Consider the following 22594-nt stretch of genomic DNA (forward strand, 5'->3'; position numbering starts at 1 on the left):
AAGATTTCTGGAAATTGTGTCCATACTATTCATCTGTTCATTAACATCTGTAACATTTTGGTATTCCTTTAAGGCATAAATATTCTGGTATATACATGTACATGTACATGATGTACATGTGTATAATTTATTCAACAGCACAAGACAAAAGAATTTCAGGCTAAAGTTATTTTACCAACTTAAATGTTCTTTTAAAAAATGTACTTTTAAGATATAGAAGAAAAATACTTCTTATTCTAGATATTTACATCTGTAAAATTTTTATACCCCACACAACAAAGTCGGGGAAGGTATAATGTTTTTGACCTGTCTGTCAGTCCATCTTCAGTTTTCCAAACTCGTTTTGAAACGCTTGCAGATTTTGACATGATTTTTGGTATATAAGTTCACCATGATATGTTACAGGTTACGCTCTGATGATTTATACAGGAATTATGGCCTTGAAATTAGCAATATTTACAGAAATAACCATCTTTCGGACTTTTTTTTCTATATGCTTACAGATATTGACATGTTTTTTAGTATATAAATTCACCATGATAAGTTACAGGATATCGGTGTGTTTGGTCCCACTCCAATGATTTTTTCCAAAATTACAGGTCTTGCTCTAAGCTAATTTCACAGAAATAACCGTTTTTTATACTTATTTTTCTAAATGCTTACAGATTTTGACATGATTTTTTGTATATAAGATCACCATGATAAGTTACAGGTCAAGTGTACGTTTTGTTCCACTATGATGATATTTACGTGGATTAGTTATAACTAAAAGAAATCACAGTCTAGAGTTTGAAATTACCATTCTGAGTAACAGAATTTAGCTAAAGAAAAATCTTTTTTGAATTTTACTTTGTTGCAGTCTTTTCTAATGCCTGAAAAAACACTCCTTTTTTGTCACGGTCCTTCTACATGTATTTCTCTTACAAACAAATTTACTTTAGTATTTAACATGGGGACACATGGGATATGTGAGTGCGCTCACTAAGGTTCTTTAATTTTGAATATATTGACTTTCAAGCTGTGAACAGACACTGAAAGATTTTTGACATTGCAGTTTTCTTAGAACTGCTGTCAGTAAAAGAACACATTTTTTTTTCAGATTTTACTTTGTCGGAGTCAACTTTTTCTTTTAGTGTGTCAATGGAAACTCCTAAGTTTGAGAAATGCACTATTGTTGTGACAGAAGATTACCCAGGTACGAATTTGTTTAACTGCAATATACAACTTTACTTGTAATTCAGTGCATACAATGTATCTGAAATGATGTATTGTCTGGAAAGGAAACTAGAGGTTTGTTGAAATGTCAATGCCACAATATATTTTTCCTTGAATAGGTGTATTAAATATGTTGTTACATGTAATTGTATCATTGATGTGAGATAATGATGACAGAATACCAGTTCAGGGGGTGTGTTTTGCCATAGCTGTGAATTACAGATAAAAAAAGTACTAAGGTGAAATGGGAATTTTTTTTGTTTTAAGTAGCAGTCTTTGAAAGAATCATGCAAATTTTGTAAAATGTGATACACCTGATAAAAGGCTATATATTTTTATTTTCATTATTAAAATAAGCAGCATTGTAGGTCTAAATGATGAAATGTGTAATTATTCATTTCAATCTGTCTCCTCTTAGGAGATAATCAACATGGAAAATCCAATAGTTTCTGTTGTTTTTTTGTGTCATTTACAGAGTTATCTCACCTAATTTTGAAATCTACAGTACATTCTGTGTAAATTTTATCTCCTATAAACAAGGGTTGTATGAAAAGCTACATGTTACTTTCTGTTTACTATGACATTTTAAACGAAATATAAAAAATAAAAATATGTAGGCTTTCCAACCATGAATCATGTTTTGCATGATTCTTATGTGGGGTGCTACTTAACTACAAATCTGTGAACTAATGAGGTGTTGTTACAATGATTAAGGCAAAATAATTTTGAAATCAATTTCTATTAGTTTTTTTTAAGCCACTTAAAATATTTGAATACTTCAAGTTATGATTTGTCTTGATAAAAGATCATTTTTAAAAAGATATTCTTATTAAGTACCAGTCCATATAAAATTCGGACACTGCCAGTGGTAAAGTGATTCATGGTGAAGAAAAAACCACCAAACATAAATGATTCTTTTTCAGTCTACATATGCTATAATCTCACAAAACGATGATCATCTCTGCATTTAGATCTACACTTTTTAGAAAAAACATACATTCATCTCCAACTAAATGCAACCAAATGAAATCAAATCAAGAACAATAACTTGCAAAGTGCCAAATTCATGTACAATCTATATAATTTTTATCTGTAAAGCGCAGCAATCAATCTAATTAAAATTAGCCCCTCTGATTTTTATTTGTTTCGCCGTACATCAAAAACAAAAAACGCAAGGTCTAATTTTTAATTAGACTGCGCAACAACCAAATGAAAAACTGTGGTTGGTTATGTGATCAATTTAGTATACATACATCCTGGGACTGTTGAAATAAAAAAAACCAAAAATTGTGTTGAAAAGTGAAATATGATTTTTTAAAAATAAATTTAATGAGTATACATGTATAGGATTGAATTAAAACTATCGTTATTATCGAAGTACATATTAAACACAAATGTAAACATGTAATCTTCATATTCTTTATTTATTTGCAATTTCATTATCAATAAGTTGACATTATTTTTTTTGGGAGTATAAATAATTGTTAGTTAAATGAAATAAGATAAACATCATATAATTGAACATTAACTTGATTTTACTTTTAAGTTTTATAACATGATGCAATTTAGTTCTTAAATATCCTTTAACAATTTTAATCGTCCAGGAACATATTTGCTAGTATTATGACTTTGCTCAATTATCGTTTGTTAATGAACATTTTAATTTGCCTCTTCATTGTCATATGCTTATAAAAATTGGGAAGTGCTTCTTTGAGTCATTATTGTGGTGCTCAGTCATATCATATTTATTTAGAATTTTGTTCTTTAGTTTTTATTCATAGTATCCATTAAATATAAAAGAAGAAACAGGTGATTAAAATCAGAAAAAAAATGGAAGATCATTAAAGAAAAAATGTTCAGACAGAAAGCCAACCAATACCACTTAATCATTTCACAAAATGCAAATAAATGAAATTACCGAAAATACTAACAAACAATATGAGATCGACAGATACAAAATGTACATGTGTATTTAAGGTTAAAATGCTATAAAAACATAGGTAGCACTTTTTTTTTTATAATTGGCTGTTTTCATTGTTATTGAGATTTGCAATGGAACAAGTGGGATATTATCAGCCTGAATGGAGTCAATTCTTCCCTCACAATTGTTCAATCACTATTCATGGTCATTTCTCTTTACTTGAATTCAATCATTTTAATTATATGTACTATGTATACAGGTACTTTAATTTTTGTATTCAGATAACACATTTATATGTAAGTTTGGGGTAACAGAAGAAACTGAAGTTACAAACAATAGCTTACCTCAGATTCTCCAAAAACTACACAGTGGTAAGTTTTCTAAGATAGTTACATGGGGCAAATTGTTCAAATGTTCAAGTTATATTCTACGGTGTAGAATTATCTTAGCATGAATTAACCCATATTTCTGATGGTTAAATTAAATTAAGGTCAGATTCAGTTCCTGTTATATAATTTTCATCTGTACAACTTAATATTCTTAAGATAAGGCATTTTTTTATTGCGATCATACATTTGTGGCTTTTAGGCAATATCACATTAGATTTTTTTCCATACTTAACTCCTTAGTGTTCCAGTGTTCCCTACTGATGGGTTTTGTTGGGCATGGGCATCTTGAACTTGTTGATTGGTTTTATAAATACTCTGGCCTTTTCTGCCAATTTCCTTCAAGAGATGTTTATGCTCACATGATAGCCCTTCAAATGTGCCTCTGATATGCTAGAGTGCCCATTTCTCACCTTGATAAAGTAGCCTTTTTTCAAAAGCTGCAACAGGGAATACAGATACTATGTTCCCAATATTCACATTATAAACTGAAAAACTGCTTTTTTCTGTTAACACAAAAAAAGTCACCTACATTTGTTGTACATGATATGTACAGACAAGGCCAGTCTGGTGAATATTATAATGAAGTACATATTTTATGGTATTTTTTAATATCTTTTAGATTTAACTAGTCCAGTAGACATGGTGAGTCAGTCTAATCTATCTGTTACTATGGCAACACATAGATCTATCAGTATGGAGTCCTCAGGGTCCAGTTATATGGACTGTAGGTCTACAGTATCTGATGAGTCTGAAGAGGAAGATATGGACTATTACTATAAGAATGATGGTGTAAGTTCCAAATCCAGTGTGAGGAAATCCTGTCTTGAATGCTGATTAAATCATGTTAAGGAAATTTTTGTAACTTTAAAACTTGACCTAAAGAAAACATTTAATAAAAGAAAAGCTGTAAAATCAAATGGAAATGAGAAAAAGAAACCACATTGTGTGGGTTTTATATTTGATATATATATATATGGACAAATAATTCACATTGATACTTTTTTAAGGGTGAAGAAGTAGGTCATAGAATATGTCCAACCTTGGAAAAAGATATGGAAAAATTAGTGGATTTATATGGTGAAGCTGCTTTATCATTTAGGTAATGTTGTGGTATACAAATGTATAAAGATTTTAATTGGTATAAATACGAAATGACATGACAATGATAAGTAATGAAAGTATAGTATCATGTAAAAACAAAAGAATTGTTAACGGTGTCATCTGGCCTGGACACAATTAAAAATATCTAATGCGTTTCATTAATGACATATCAACTCAAACTTTATATTTTTTATTTAATCATACAAACTTTGAAATACAAAACAGTATATCAGTTGTATATGTGATACAAGATGTACATACATTGTAGTTGCTTTTCACTATTATAAGAACGAATGAAATGCAGAAAAAAATACAGGTATTTTCCTATAAATATTTCCTGGTTTTAATGTATGATTTCACATTTTGTTAATGCTATTTTTCAAGAGGCTGTCCATGTAGCAATCAGGCAAATCCTATGATATGGATGGCACAACATAATTGTCTCCCACTGATTTTTTTATTCAAATGTAATTTTTATATCATACATAAGGTATGTATGGCAAAGTTTTTAATCAAAATGGATGGCTCAGAAAATTACATCATACAAAAGATATGTATGGCAGTTTTTTTTTTAAATCAACAATGGATGATTAAGGAAATTATATCATACAAAAGGTATGAATGGCAAAGTTTTTTTTTAAAATCAACAATGGATGGCTCAGAAAATTACATCATACAAAAGATATGTATGGCAAAGTTTTTTTTTAAAATCAACAATGGATGGCTCAGAAAATTATATCATACAAAAGGTATGTATGGCGATGTTTTTTTTTTTTAATCAACAATGGATGGCTCAGAAAATTATATCATACAAAAGGTATGTATGGCATAGTTTTTTTTAAAATCAACAATGGATGACTAAGGAAATTATATCATACAAAAGGTATGTATGGCATAGTTTTTTTTTAAAATCAACAATGGATGGCTCAGAAAATTATATCATACAAAAGGTATGTATGGCATAGTTTTTTTTTAAATCAACAATTGATGACCAAGGAAATTATATCATACAAAAAGTATGCATGGCAAAGTTTTTTTTAAATCAACAATGGATGGCTCAGAAAATTATATCATACAAAAAAGTATGTATGGCAAGGTTTTTTTAAATCAACAATGGATGGCTCAGAAAATTACATTATACAAAAGGTATGTATGGCGATGTTTTTTTTTTAAATCAACAATGGATGTCTCAGAAAATTATATCATACAAAAGGTATGTATGGCGAAGTTTTTTTTTAAAATCAACAATGGATGGCTCAGAAAATTATATCATACAAAAGGTATGTATGGCGAAGTTTTTTTTAAAATCAACAATGGATGACTAAGGAAATTATATCATACAAAAGGTATGTATGGCATAGTTTTTTTTTAAATCAAACAATGGATGGCTCAGAAAATTATATCATACAAAAAAGTATGTATGGCAAGGTTTTTTCAAATCAACAATGGATGACTAAGGAAATTATATCATACAAAAGGTATGTATGGCAAAGTTTTTTTTAAATCAACAATGGATGTCTCAGAAAATTACATCATACAAAAAGTATGTATGGCGAAGTTTTTTTTTAAAATCAACAATGGATGGCTCAGAAAATTATATCATACAAAAGGTATGTATGGCGAAGTTTTTTTAAAAATCAACAATGGATGGCTCAGAAAATTACATCATACAAAAAGTATGTATGGCAAAGTTTTTTTTTTAAATCAACAATGGATGACTCAGGAAATTATATCATACAAAAGGTATGTATGGCAAAGTTTTTTTTTAAAATCAACAATGGATGGCTCAGAAAATTACATCATACAAAAGGTATGTATGGCGAAGCTTTTTTTAAAATCAACAATGGATGGCTCAGAAAATTGTTTTAAAGGTCCTTAATGAAGCAACAAAATTTTTCACAAATTGAAGGAGTTTTCAATGTTCTAGGTAATTTAATTCTCTGTTACAGTTAATAAAAAACTCTCATTCAACTTTGAGGAAAGATGCATTTGTGATATGAAATGGATGAAAATTGGTTGAAACAAAAATTTTTCATATGCCACCCACTGCCTGTTTTTTGCATGGATGCCCTCTTCAATAATTAACCTAATTACTTAGATATGAAGAACTATATGTGTTACATTTCAGCAGTTGTATACATCATTACATATATCATAAATTATCATTACCAGTTTCACAACTGTCTCAAAATGATTTTTACCTACACAATTACCACACTTGTTATAGTGTGACCTGACCATTTGTTCATTGGAGAAAACCAAGGGCATATACTCTTTAAGGTGAAGGAAACCATTTGGTCACTTCCAAAAAGACCTAATTAATTATGATACTGAATATTTTTATGACATATTTCATATAACTTGTTCAGCAATTAATTTACATTAGTCAGACATTAAAAAAGTATCAAGATGAAGGTTAATGACATTTCCCTGCTCAGTTATAGTAACTATAAATAGAAGATCTAAAGTCCAAAGGATTTCCCTTTGAGTGGTGTTACTGTAAGACCTTAAGATTAGCAGTCAGATATTTAAAGGATTATGGGTATGTTTTAACTTGTATACAACATTTTTTACTTTTATATACTCTATGCATGTAAATTTCTATCAAAGATTTTATTTGATGTAAAGATGATTGAGTCATAGTCCTTAACCTTGATTAGAAATGACACAGAATGTCTATGTAACAGACACAGCATGTGAAACTTGTGTGTTTTTTCTTCTTCAGGTTATTGGATGCTATAGATGAGATAGACATACAGATAAACCTTCCCCTCAGTTCAATCATTGATGTAAGTATGAAATAAGGTCATGAAATGTCACAGAATTTTGATAAATAATTGAATTAAAATTCAGGAAATCAATTATGCTTTAAAGTACCAATCCATAAAAGTTCAGACACTGTCAGTGGTAGAGGTAATTCATGGTGCAGAAATACCCACAGAAAAATTGATCTTTTTTTATCTACATAAGCCATATGTTTACGTAACTATATGTGTAATTGTTCTGAATACAGATTAACATTTTGGAGAAAACCATACATTCATATCCCACTCGATTCAGTCAAACTAAGACTGATGACTTCTGTAAAGAGATAATTTGATTTACAATCTATATATTTTTTTCTCAAAATATGATGCATAAATCATCTCTTGATTTTTATGAAGACTGCTGGTTAATTTTTGATGAATAAACACATTGTTAAGATTGTAAGCAAGTATAAAGTGTTATAATCCCCACTCAGGAGTATCTTTTTTGTTTGTCTGCTGGTCTGTTCATCACAATACAATTTGTGTAAAATTTTTCTCGATCTCCATTTTAGGTCAACTGGCCCAAAGGGCCATCTGAGCTGTTGCCATCACTTGGCATCTGTTTCTGTCATCCGTCATCATCATCTACTGGACCAATTTGAACCAAACTTGGGATGAATGTTACTTAGGGTATTCTGCCTAGAACAGATGTGGGGATTTTTTATCCTTTGACAAATATGGTCTGCCATTTGTAAAACTAGAACATATATGTCATACAGCATTTTTTCTCCAAAACAATTAGATTTTGTCTAATTTGACAGAGTAAAAGTGTTCAGCATGATGAGATTTATTTGAGGTCAAATTTTCGTGTTAATCTGTTAAGCTATGTTGCCTTTTTTTGGATTTATTTTGCTGTTTTAATGTAATTTCTATAAAAATCTTCTCAGACACTACTTGACAGATAACAGCCTGACTTGAATTGATTATTCATTAGGATATTCTGCCTTGACCTAACGTGGTTATTTGGATCCATAAAAAAATATGGCTGTGTTACTTAAATTAGAACGTATGGGTCTGCAGGAGTTTTCACATACATTTATATCTCCAAAATTGTTAGGTTAATCCCCCTTATTCTTTCAAAGGTACTGGTTGCTTAAGTTGATTATTGATGATTAAGTATTAGGCTTTGACTTGATTAGTTGTAAATTGGCTCTGATTTTGAGTTTGCTGCACCCATGCTTCCTAGTCGTTTGGGCTAAAGCTTTTTAAAGTAACAAATACATGTAGTAGCTGAAAACTTTGGTTGCATTTGTTTGATATATGGCAGATTCCATTTTAATGTATTATAAATGTTTTACACAATGGGTAAATTGTCAACTAAAAATTGATTGTTACTGGTTGTTTCTTAGCAAAGTTAACATTTTATAGTAAATACAGGTACATGCATTGTATATGCATTGAATACAAGTTCAAGAAGTGGGTCAAATAGGGGGCCTTAGTAGTTAGCAGTTTTGTTTTGATTGTTTGAAAGTGTAGAAATCATCAAGTTTGAAAATATAATTTCTGTAAGCTTGATATTCCCTCTTTTACATGTTTTAGAAGCTAAATGATGAGTTTAATGCAAGTGTACCATGTATACCTGAAATTTAAAATGCATCTTCAAGAAGCTATTAATTCTCAATTCTTTGTTTTCTCAGCTAAGAAACGAGAGCATTTTTCACACTAAGCTTTTATCTTTCCATTACATTGAATGGGATAGCTTAACCTTTCCTATGTGGAAATATTGCATCAAGCTTTTTGGCAAGATTTAATGATTTGAAATTTGTACATATACTGCTGATAGCAAAGCTTTTTATTAATACTCACATTTCCTGTATGTCTAATGTTTATTTTCAATTTTTGTTTGATCTTTAACCAAATACAGGAAGGCGCTTTTGAATCTATCGGTAAACATAAAAATTTTCGTTGCTCGTGGATTTTTCAATCCGTAGATATTTCCTTATTTTTTCAAGGAAATTTCACATTGCATTGGGATTTCTAATTCCCAGTTTTACTGAACTTCAAAGTCGGTACCCTGAGAATAATAGCCCTTCCACAGTATTTTAATGTTCTTTTTCAGCTGAATATGATAAAAGATCACCCTTTTGCAACTTCTGGTTGAATTTATATATTGAGTTCCATCAATCACAGACATTATTGATGTTATTGTATGTATGCTTTTATTTTCTATTCCTTTGGCACTGATATGTTTAATTTTGGTTTTTTTTTTTGCTGAAAAATATTTGATAAATTTGGATTTATTTGTTAATCTACCATTTAAGGCTCCTGTTGCTGAGGCTTGGAGACTTAATAGAGATGAACCACTCTGTGTATTTCTACATCTGTCATATGCCAATTACCTTGATATTCCCAGTGAGTCAATTCATATTGTAATATCTTTAAATACTTTATGTGTTTCTAGGGTCAATTTTACATTTGAAAAATTGGAATATTGGAAAAAAATACTAAGACATCGAAACAAAAGGGACAATCAGAAACATCATAATTCAAAGACTTGGCAAAAAATGTGAAAACAGGAAACAGAGATGATCTACATTCATAAGATAGACAAAAGAATAAAAATACAATTACGTTTGAAAACTTAAAATAAGGAAAACAATACAGCACACACAACTTTGAAAGAATCTGTTCAAAATCCACTTGTATCAATCAAGCTTGCTCTTCTATATACACCCAAGGTAATGTTACATGTACATGTTTTCAGCTTGCAAGTTAGATTAAGTTTATTTTATTTTTCTTTTCTGAAAATTTAAGGTCCTCCAAAAATTGAAGTGTTTCAGAGCTCTATGAAGCATGAAAGGAATGGAATAGCTAGTCAGATGAAAAAGTAAGAATGGTGGAGTTGTTTTGTGCAGATGTTATATTTGTTCACTGAAGAAAGTTATGTTCAATGGATGTACAAGATCAAATTTAGATAAATTTACCTTTGATGAGCTGTATTATGGTATATTGCTGTCAAACAGCCTACATATTGTGCCAAAATCATCCAGTGGGGGCATTTTCTTAATGAGCTTGCTCTCAGTATTTCTAGTTTTGTAAAAGATAACTTATGTGTGGGATAACTTGAACATTAGTATCCTTAGTGTCCTTGAATGCTCAGGGTTTCAATGTCTTTGGTTATATAAAGCTGTGCCTTGTGAAGCATTCTAGTCTTATTTGTTTTAATAACCCTTATCCTTGTATAATTTGTAGTCTTTGTTAATGATTATAACTTGGACATTATAATAGTAACAAAATTGTATATAATACCTTGTGACAAAGAAAAACTTCACCTTTTTAACATATTTTAAAATGGTCATTTTATCAGATAAGTATAAAATTTGTGTTATTTAAAGTTCCTTAATTTGTATTTGGAACATATTGCTAGACAGAAATGATTTCAGTGTTGTTTATAATATATGTGTGGTTGTTTTAACTTTTTCCTTTTTTTATTATAGAATTATAGAATCTTTTGTGTTTAATCAGTGGCCTAAAAATAGCAATAGACAGATGGAAGATTATCATCGACGCCACGAGATGGTTTATCAACAGAGGTACATTAGGTTTGAACTTCTAAAACATATTTTGCAGAAAAAATGTGGGTTATTATTTTCAGATACAAAAATGTACTAACTATTTGCCAATTTATGGTATTCTGTAACACATTCACACATGGCACAAACTAAAGTTGATTCAAAATGTGACCTAAATGGCTAATCGAAGTTGCAAGGGTATAATGTATTTGACCCATCCGTCAGTCCGTCTGTCAGTCCATCTTCAGTTTTCCGGACTTTTTTTCTAAACGCTTGCTGATATTGACATAGTTTTTGGTATATAAGTTCACCATGATAAGTTACAGGTCAAGTTTAGGTTTTGTCCTGCTTTGATGACTTTTACCGAAATTGCAGGCCTTGAACTTAGCAAAATTCACAGATATAACAGTTTTCAGGACTTTTTTTCTAAATGCCTGCAGATTATGACATGATTTTTGGTCTATAAGTTCAATATGATAAATTACAGGTCAAGAGTACATTTTGTTCTGCTACGATGATATTTACTTTGGGTTGAATAAACTCAAAGAAATCACAATCTGGAGTTTGAAAGTACCATTCCGAGTAGTAGAATTAGTTAGAAGATAAAATCTTATTCCTCTATTTATTGGGGTCCTTCAACATGTATTTCTCTTACAAACAAATTTACTTGAGTATTCAACATGGGGACGCATGGAGTATGTGAGTGCGCTCACTAGGGTTCTTAAATTGCACTTAGATTAATAGGTAACAACTTTTGTTTGTATTATAAAATACCAGATTATATTTTTTTTATCAATTAACAGTCATAATTATGACGGATTCATTAGACTAATTTCACACCTGGTTGCCCACACTTGACATGTTTGCAGTTTTTTATGCCTGATCTAAGGGCTTCAGAATTGAGTATAGATAATGAAACTCAATTGTCTACATGTAGATATACGGGTATACTAGTACCTATAGAAATTCATCATTGATCCCTAGTCCTAATAAAAGGAATTTGTATTTAACAATTTTAATTTTAGCTGTCTTTTTGTAATAGCCAAATAAACAAAAATTAGATTGAGGTGAAAACTTCATTCCTTAAACACACACACAAAAAAATGATATTCATAATTGTTGCTCTTATGAACCTTTTTTATAACAAAACAAAATGGGACTTTTAATACACATTATCAGTTTGATAACTTGCAAAGTGTTGGACAGAATATTTCAAGAAAATCTGGTTTACTGTCAATACAACAGCCTCTTGTTATTTTGTTCTCACTATCATACTTCAATTCCTAATACATAGTATTTAATGAAAGAGGTTAACATAGAGTTAAGTAACAAGCCCTTTTTCAACAGCTCTCTAAGGGTGAGTTTCTAACTTCTATAAATATTGTGATATCTTTCATAATTGTATTTACCAGTGTATTTTCAAATAATCTTTATTTTTTTTACATAAGATTAGTTTGTATTGGTATACATTTAACATGATATTTAGTAGAAAACTAAATGAGTTGAAAAAGGGTGAAATCAACAAGTTTATCAGAAAAACACTTACCGTAAATATGATGTCACTATACTGCGGTCACTTGCATTATAGTCAAAAGTTTATTTTAGATTAAAACAATTAAGTACATAAGACTTTTATGAATAAATATTTTCCTGCAATAATTGGTCTTAGAATGTGGTTTAATTTTTTTGAGGACCAATATTTTGGGCAAGTGAATCTACTGAATGGGTTGAAGTATCATACTTCAGTATTATTAATTCTCCATGAAATTCAACCCAACTTGGAACACACAAAAAACTCTTTGCATTAAATGAGAACCCAAAGGCAATGTCACAAAGCCAAGTAGTTTTAACAGCAAGGAGATGCTACCATTTGCTTTGCCCTTTGTCTTATTCATGACTTACAGTAAAAAAAGTGAATCTGTAGCATTAAGTGTAACTTCCCACTTTCTTTTAAGTCTTTTGAATTATTGAAGATTTTATTTTAATCTTGATACTTGATATATGGACAATAAATCACCTTTATATATATATATATATATATATATATATATATATATATATATAGGGGTCTGAAACTGGACAACAAACCGCCTTTATATATATATGTATATAGGGGTCTGAAACTGGACAACAAACCACCTTTTTATATATATATAGGCGTCTGAAACTGGACAACAAACCATCTTTATATATATATAGGGGTCTGAAACTGGACAACAAACCACCTTTATATATATATAAGGGTCTGTAACTGGACAACAAACCACCTTAATATATATATAGGGGGTCTGTAACATGAATGGCTTAAAATCATATTGTAGGAAATGACATACGTAGTTAGGAAGTAATTGTTTTAATGCAGGCTCAGAGTTGGTCACATGTTCCTGTTGATCAAGATCGCCCATAACTACGTGGTGGTTCATCAGTGTAGTTTTTATTTGAATACAAAAATACATGGGCCTAGTTCCTCATAGGCAAAGCTTAAACTATTGTCAAAACATCTACAAACTGGTAATATATCTTCATTGAAATATGACTTAGTATCAATAATAGTATAATAATTTATTTTGTAACAAGCTTTTTGATTGGTTGGCTATCTTTAAGTGAACCAGGTTATTTTGTATATTCAAGCATGGTATGTGATGTCTTTATCATTGATTGGTCTCCTTTCTTTGTTTCAAATAATCTCTTACAAAATAATGTTAAGACAATGAATCAATTCCATATTAATTTTTAGACAGGAATCCATTAGCAATTAAATTATAAGGAATGTTTCTTATTTTTAGCTGGTTATAGAAATAACCTGGTTTAGACCAGTTTACTCTTTGCAGTTTATAAGTGTAAATTGCCTTAATCAGGGACTTTGAAGGTTGTTCAGTATTACCTGTTTAAAAACATTCCTTAAATAACTTTTTATTAAATTCTTCTTTCAATGGCATGAAAATCCAGACAGTTGTTATTTTGATTATAAATGTTATTTTACAGTGAAATTTCAGAGCCAGCCCCATTGAATGATCGTGATTTAGCTAGAATAATGGAGATAGGATTTTCTGCAGAGCAAGCTAGAGATGCCCTAATATTATCCCGTGGGGATTTTCTACAGGCTGTTAATGACTTGTTTGCCAACAAAGATGTGTATGTATTATACAAATCTAACATTTGCACAAATCATTAAATTATTTGGTTGAAAATACAGCTTAGCTATATAAATGAAGTATCCCTTAGAAGTATTATCCTGGATTTAATAGAGGGAATGATTAGTACCAATAGTTATAGTGATATACACAGTCAATACATATACACCAACCAGTGAACTATTAGATTAAGTGTCAACTGCTCTTTCCTAAAAACTTGCTGTGAAAATGTTGTTCTTTAGAGGATTTATAATTTTTCTTCTCTTTTCAGGGGTGAAAGGTCAGGAATTACATCTTCTACTACAGAAAATAAGACACATAAAGACATTAAAACTACGGAAAGACAGAGTTCTTTGCCAAATGAAATGAAAAGAAAGAAGAATGTTTTTCGTCAAAAAAGTCATGGTGGTGCAATGGGGAAAAAAGTAGAACTGGAAGATTTGTCTAAAACTGCAGATTTACATTTAAAACCATCATCTTCATGGTTTGGAAAAAATTCTAAAAGGATTCCTGAACCAGAGTTTGGTTTTCTTGTACAGGTATGGAGTTCAACCAAGATAAAAATTCTAGTCCAATAATGGTATAATGCTGTTGTCATTGTCATCCATGTCATCATCATTCATAGACAATTGATGTTTTGTGCAATGACTTGAATATTTGATGGTTAGTATTTTTGAAATTTTATAACAAGGTTCCAAACTACAAAAAATATAACTTCAGTATAGCATATGGATGTCTACAATATTGTTCCACAATGTTCTATACCACTTAGATCAGACTGTGATTGATTTTTGTGGTTATGACATTATGGTCTTGGATTTAGGGGCCATATATGGACCAAAACAAGCATTATTTCATGTCTTGATGATAATTTGAGTGAAAGGGAATGGTTCTTTTTGAAATTGTACATTAGGTTCAATACTACCAAAGGAAAATTGGGAGGTTATGACTGTACCATTTAGGAGTAATTTTGGTTTCTGGTCAAACTCTTATCTTGTGTCAAATATCTTATTGCAAATAAAAATCTTAATGGTACGTACATAATTTCTTCAGCTGTGTAAAGTTATATCAAGCTGATCTCCATGAAGCATCTTATTTTTTAAAAGTAAGATGAATAATACATGTACTTCAGATCTTGATTGAGATCCAGGTCATCTACTGAAATTGATTTGGAGGTTTGCTATATCTCTTTTGTGTGTTTTTCCATCCATTTGTCTATCCATCACACATCAGGTTTATTATATCCAACTCTTCTCTTTAAAGATAGAATCAGTGAATGTTATCTTTCTATAACAGTATGATCAGCCATGTTTCTTAGTTATATTAAACCCTGAATTTGAAATTAGCAATAAATTTAAGTTTTGGGTTTTTATTTTTCTGTTATATTTGTAGTTGGATATATGAATTAATTATCATAATATATAAAAACAACTTTGGTTCTGCGACGATTTGAGCAGAATTCATTTTTGTATCGATTTAATGTTGTGAAATACAGATATGATCTGCGCTGATATGAAATTGTAGATATAAATCATAAAACATGTTTTTACAAAAAAAGATGGAGTGTGAAATAGTTACAAAACAGTATTTGATCAAGTTTATATGATCTTATTTCTAAAGAGTCAACAAGAGCAGTGTATTGAACTATAACTAGATAACTGTACTTTTTTAAAATGACAAAAATGAATGTAAAGAAGTATCCTCAATAATCTCTATCCAACTTGTAAGTACTTGATGTTTATTTTTCAATTATATTTTGTATCTTACTCACTTTATGTTGACAGATATTTCAGTATGCCAGACAGAGATTGCCCACATTAAATGAGTTTTGTGTTGTCTGTGATGAACCACATGTCTTTCAAAATGGAGCCATGCTCAAGGTAATTAAATGACTATACTAGAAAAAATAAAAGCAAAGCTCACTAAAAGATATCCGTTCTCCCCACCACAGTGACCATTTGATCAATATATAAACAAAGTTGTCAGACTGGAAGTTAATGTCACTTCAGTCTGAAATGAAATTCAACCATATGACATACCTATATAAAGCTTCTGTCAAAATATCAAGTGGCCATATTTGCCAAGAAAACTGTAACTTCAAAGCAAGGGGTATAATAACAATCCATATATATTGGTTAGATGAGAATAGTAATAACCTGACATCCCATTAGTGTACATTGCCTTATTATATTTTTTTCGTGCATGTTAATTTGTTGAATAAATTTGATATCTCTCAAAATATCAATGAGACTCTGTGGTAAAACTTTTCTCCTGCTGGAAAATTAGATTGCTGTGATTTCAGAAAATGTCTTTAAAAATGAATCATAATCTGATTTTTGTGTAACACTCTGAAATAGTGAATTTTATATTTGACTTCTCAACTTTGTTTTGTGTTTTCTCATTTTTGCCACATACATTGGATGTTGTTGTCTTGGAATTGTCCTTCTCTAATGGTGCGTTGGTGCTAATGGGTATTTATTGTAGATAATTCGGTGGTGTTAAGTCACAACAATCTTCTATGTAAATGCTCATGTCAAAGCGGGTGATTTAATGGCATTCGAAAATTTCTCCCATCTTATTTGAATTTTCAGCCTTAAATCATAAAAGAATACTTCAATTCGTGTTAAAACAATTCGATCTTGAACCTGTGATAAAGACCATCAGTTGACTATCATTGTGATGTAGGGAAATATTGCATGTCATCTTCCATTGGAGGGAATATCACAAGAAATTGTTGCAGTTAAATTTGACTTTTACTATAGATTAGGTTATTTTTTGTCTTTTATGAATAATTTCACTTCATTTATTTTGGGGCCTTTTACAGCTTGCTTCATGGTATGGGTTTTGCCCGTCATTGAAGACCATGTAGTGACCTGTAGAAGTTGAATTAATTGTTGCTTGGCTTTTGGTGGATGACAGTCTCATTGACAATCATACCAAATCTCCTTTTTTTATTTTAAATTCAAATATGGTCTATTGCTTAACATAGAACATTTCCCAGAAACAAAACCTAGGCTAATTTCACACTTTGAGAAAATTTTGAGAGGGAGATCTCCCATTTTAGAATTTTGTAGACTAATACCTATGCAACCAATACCATAAATTGACAACACATCTTTTGATGTGGTTTATCAATCTGCATTAGCAATGGAGATATGTGTACCAATGGAGATATGTGTACCAATGAAGTGATAACGTTTGATAGTTTAATTAGTTGTTTAATCACAGTTGATTTTTATTGAACTCTAAGAGTAAAATTAGGTCGACAAAAAACTAACTGACTAATAATACCTCCAATTTCTTGGTTATGACATTAAATCTTCTTGTAATTTAGAACCTTAATACATCAATTATAGTAAATGGTTAACATAGTGATTTTGGGGGTTTTTCTTTTAAAAAGCATAGTACATACAATTATATTTTTCTTGTAGCCAGCTGTATGTTCAAGAGAGTTGTGTATATTTGCATTTCAAACTTTGGGTGTGATGAGTGATGCTGCTGAAGATGTCGCTACAGGTGCTGAGGTGGGTAGTGTTCTTCATCTTTACCTCTTCAAAATGACACTTAAGGAAGATATAGATAGGCCAAAAGGGGACAAAAACAAACATAATTCTGGTTCTTGGAAAAGTGGATGTTGCAGTAAATAGAACTTCCTCCTAATTTGGAAATATGGAATAGTTCCCTAATCATATGGCCTTACTGGACAAAAACTAGTACAAAAATAAACATTCTCATATGGCAAAACTTTTGTCTGAAAAGTTCTTGGCATCCAAAAAAGATCATGATTGATGCTAATTTTCTGTTTGTGCAAAGTAAGAGCATTGTAAGGCTTTAGAAGTCAACATTCTACTTAAAATCAAACAACAATGATTTGCCATGTAGATATTTCCCTCTTTAATGTGTGACCTGCCATTTGACCACAAACAATCTTACTGGAAGAGGTGAAAATTCATAATTAATAAGTATTTCCTGAATATTGAGAATGGTCATAAAAGGTCTCTCTAAATGGTTCTGTGCCACTAAAGGAAGGTTTGAATTGATTTTGGAATTTTTGAAATTTGGATTTTAGACCAAAAAACAATAATATAAACATTTTATAAAACTTTATATAAACTGCTGATTTTTGTCTGTTTTTAGTGACTGTGTGACTAGGACTGCCATCATTGTATGTTTTAGGTGATTGACTTGTTATTGACTGTGACTAGGACTGCCATCATTGTATGTTTTAGGTGGTTGACTTGTTATTGACTGTGACTAGAACTGCCATCATTGTATGTTTTAGGTGGTTGACTTGTTATTGACTATGACTAGGACTGCCATCATTGTATGTTTTACGTGGTTGACTTGTTATTGACTGTGACTAGGACTGCCATCATTGTATGTTTTAGGTGATTGACTTGTTATTGACTGTGACTAGAACTGCCGTCATTGTATGTTTTAGGTGGTTGACTTGTTATTGACTATGACTAGGACTGCCATCATTGTATGTTTTACGTGGTTGACTTGTTATTGACTGTGACTAGGACTGCCATCATTGTATGTTTTAGGTGATTGACTTGTTATTGACTGTGACTAGAACTGCCATCATTGTATGTTTTAGGTGGTTGACTTGTTATTGACAATGACAAGAGCTGCCAGCAGATCCAGTAGAAAGAAAGTCATACTTGATCCTTATCCAACTGTTGTTGATCCACTTGATCCTAATGAACTTGCATTAAATCCTAAAGTAAGTACATATTCTGATGGAAAACATACATTGTAGAAAGATTTTTTAAGTTATATAAAAGAGCATCTCCTATTCTTTTCATCTCTCAGTCTTTTTCAAAAATAGTTCAGTCCTATTAAAGGTATCTACTTTAAGTTCAGATCATTAAAACTGTCCAAACTGAAACCTAATTTCATGTTTTGGACCATATGTGAAAGTCATTACCCCTACATGACTATGGATTTTTGGGTATATATAACTTAACTCATTTTTAAAATGAAAAAGATAGATACTTTGCAGCAAGTAACTGTAATGGTTGTGATCTGTTCTCATTTGATTGAGTATCTCTATGAAAAATTGCTGCAAGGTGCTGTTCCACAAATGGTATGCTTGGATATATTTTTGGGGGTTGTGATTAGGAATAATCAAAGGAACCAAGATTCTAGTGGAAATCAAAAGAACATAATCAATGGACAAAGCCCAGACATTGTCAACAGACACACACAACAAAGAACATAAAATAACCAAAATAATGCATAGAAAGTAACAAAAGTGACTGAGCAAATTGGACTCCACTGAAAATTGGGAGCATGGACCAGGTGCACCAGTAGGATAAGCCTCCTCTGCTTTTCTAGAAACACCTGCTGAGTTGCTCATATATAGGCAAGTCCAGGGTAGACAAAAGATGAAAGGAAAACTAGGACTCATTGAACAAATCAGTTTTCATGGTGCAGATGGATGCACTGTACTGATCCACAAATTCATGATGATGACCATAGAACTTCTATAGTAATGACTTCAATCTTGTAGCAACATAACCCTGTCTTAATTGTAAGAAGCACAATACAAAAAGTCTATGTTGTTATGGGAAGCTCTTTTGAGTAGATGTGATGTATCAAATACCCAACACTAGGATTGTTTAACAATAATATGTCATCTGTATGGTGGAAACTGAGATTAAAGGATCTTGCTAAACAATGTTCCTTCTTTTGGATTAGATAAACTATAAAGTCAGTCTCATAAGAGTGAAGGAATAGGCACCAAGTAGAGGAGCACACTATGTTCCCATTGGAATGCCGACTATTTGTTGAAAAATGTGACCACCACACAGGACAAATATGTTGTCGATAAAAAATTCAAGCATTTTGAAAACATCTTCTTTGGTATATTTGGAAGATAATACGGAATTATTTTTTACAAAGTGTGAGGAATCTCTACCAAGCTGTATCTAGGTGTATTATTATTATTTACAGTATTTATATAACGCATTAACTGATTACAATTACTGTAAGCTCTTCACAAAAATAAAATACAAACATGAATAAACTACGTAATGTAAGAAAATACTAACGACAAAATTTACTCTAAAAATTGGAAATAAAAATAAACAAGTAAGTGAAAGACCATAAATAAAAAAACAACATAAAAATATAAAATTTAAAACAACAGAAGTTGTACTAATTGTTAAAATAAAATAATTTTGAATTTAGAAAATTAATCAAGTTACTATACAGCGGAAAAAAGTGCACTGTCTTTTTGGAAGTAACAAGAATTTATTGTGTTTTTGAGTCAGCATTTTAACTGAGTATGGGGAATAAAACTGTTTAGAAATTACGGGCTAAAAAAGAGACCACTTTAATTCTATTGACAAAGTCTGTAGCATAATATAACTGCAGTAGCCTGAAATAGAAAAAAAACCAAAGAAATATGATTAATTTTAACATACAACAATGAGTTTACACATCATTTTATAATACTCTTTATTGCTTATATTTGTTTGCCTAGGATAAAGATTTTGATAAAGTTGAACGAATCCTGAAGAATATAATGTCAACAGAGCAGATGACGACGTTATCGCCAGGTGATATTAAAAAGTCTCTAGATGAACAGGATAAATTATGCTATCCTTTATTACAGTGGTAAGTAAAAATTTATCAGGCAAGTAATAATACCCTTTTTCAATGAGCCAAGGGGTTTATAGCCATCCTTATGTTTGTCTGTCTGTGTATCAGAATTATGTAACGGAAGCCAAATATTTCATCAATTTTCTAAAGTACAAAATAAAATTAGATGGCTGATTTCTGTTTGACTTGTATTTTCTAGTTCAGTGTCTTTTTTCATGGGAAAATTATTTATCAAAAGCAGAAAAAAAAGGTAAAAAATAGCAGTTTTGATTAAAATAGTCCTGAAAAGTAGAGAAGTTTAGATTATTCTAATTCATATTGTTCAGGGTTCTGTATATGTTATAGATCATTATTCACATTTTATAGGAGGGTGTAAATTACTTCAATTACCAGCATGTGATTAAATAACAAACGCTAGCATTATAGTCATTTTCCTTTATCAACAGGATTATTACTAGTAACAGATCCTATATAGTCAAACTACCTGCTGAAAAGGTTTGTAAATTAGAAAAATAACTCGCAATTTTCATGGTTGATAAAACTGCCAAAAATGAAGTACTTTTGAAAAACTGTAATACCACTTTTTTGAAAATGAAAAACTGTTGAGATTTATACAGTTACACTAAGATATATGAATTTCACTAAGATCATAATGTGTGATGTGTATTCTTGGATTGTGGAAAAGATCATCGCCTTCAAGACTTGTGCCACATAGCCTTTAATATCTGAAGAAGGTTGTTGTGTAATCATCATATTGAAAGGCTTTAAATTATCAGTCAAAATACTTAAATAATATTTAAAAAAAAATATTATATAATAATCCCTATATAAGACAAAAAAGTCAGAAAATTACCATGACCAAGAACATGTCAGGAACTGCATCATTGACATATATTTGTTAGCACACACACATAAATATATGCAAGTTTAAAAATTATAGTTTGGGTCACAGGTTTACTTCAACAATTAAAAATTCATTATTAATAATTTGTCAAATTTGACCATAATAATTGATTGTGCAAGGTTTGAATTCCTTTTCAGTAACATATTAATAAAGTAGGTACCTCTAAACATGGCAAATAGAGTTTGCTGACTTCTTACTTTCGCCATTTGTGATGAAAATAAATATAGAACAATAACTTGACGTTACTTTCACTTGTAGAGAATAGGTTTCATGAAGACATCTTTCCAGTTTTTGTTGTTAAGTAGTCCTCCAGCCAAAGAAGCAAAGTTTAGAGAAGCCAGGGAGAAATTTGGAAGTACCTTTGCATTTCAGTAAGATTTTCTACTGTTTTGTCTTATCTGTGTTTATATGTACATCATAATATTATATGGTTGATTTATCATATTTTTGTTCATCACATTCCCAGTTTTCATGGCTTTTGTGGTTCAGGCAAACCACAAATTCTAAGGTGTAGGGGCATTAAACTATGCATATTGCCTCAAAATGTCAACTTAGTTATAATAACACAACAAAAGTTGTTCATAGTAAAATTTGTTGATATAAGGAAAATTAATAATTTGTGTCATCAGTTCATTGTAATATCATAATGGTGCAATAATTTTATGTCGTTTAGGAAAAACTAATGTGAATTGTAAATTTTGTTGTTTTTTCAGACATAATTACATCCAGAAAACCATTTCCACAGCAAAGAAACAACTTTCTACCTTCACATATGATAAACTATGTAATAATGAATGTATTCACAAAATATGAAGTTGTTTCTTGGGTGTGGACACCATTTTCTTGGCAAAAATATGACCAGAAAGTGATAAAAAAGTAAAAAATTTGACAGAATATCTGAATATTGGTAAACTTCAAGAATTTTTTCTGTCATTTCAATGCGAGAACTGTCAGAAGTTTTTATATTTTCTCATTTGTGATGGATTCAAGTATCCGAATTCA

General features: G+C 30.6%; 1 protein-coding gene across 1 annotated transcript in view; it reads left to right on the plus strand.

Annotated features, from left to right (window-relative positions):
- The window catches only part of LOC148622382 (protein mono-ADP-ribosyltransferase PARP6-like), a 44941-nt gene that overhangs the window by 1960 nt on the left and 20387 nt on the right, over positions 1-22594 (plus strand). The window contains exons 2-17 of the mRNA XM_088572253.1: positions 1100-1195; positions 3418-3507; positions 4145-4314; positions 4533-4624; positions 7352-7415; positions 9695-9785; positions 10188-10260; positions 10871-10966; positions 13931-14080; positions 14351-14618; positions 15864-15959; positions 17511-17603; positions 18680-18805; positions 20570-20703; positions 21135-21183; positions 21851-21963. Coding sequence (XP_088428379.1) covers positions 1100-1195; positions 3418-3507; positions 4145-4314; positions 4533-4624; positions 7352-7415; positions 9695-9785; positions 10188-10260; positions 10871-10966; positions 13931-14080; positions 14351-14618; positions 15864-15959; positions 17511-17603; positions 18680-18805; positions 20570-20703; positions 21135-21183; positions 21851-21963 — 1801 coding nt within the window. The remainder of the gene's footprint in view (positions 1-1099; positions 1196-3417; positions 3508-4144; positions 4315-4532; positions 4625-7351; positions 7416-9694; positions 9786-10187; positions 10261-10870; positions 10967-13930; positions 14081-14350; positions 14619-15863; positions 15960-17510; positions 17604-18679; positions 18806-20569; positions 20704-21134; positions 21184-21850; positions 21964-22594) is intronic.

The sequence above is a fragment of the Perna viridis genome, chromosome 3 (genome assembly GCF_037379345.1).
Source record: "Perna viridis isolate PV_CMFRI_1.1 ecotype Kerala chromosome 3, ASM3737934v1, whole genome shotgun sequence".
Lineage (NCBI taxonomy): Eukaryota > Metazoa > Mollusca > Bivalvia > Mytilida > Mytilidae > Perna > Perna viridis.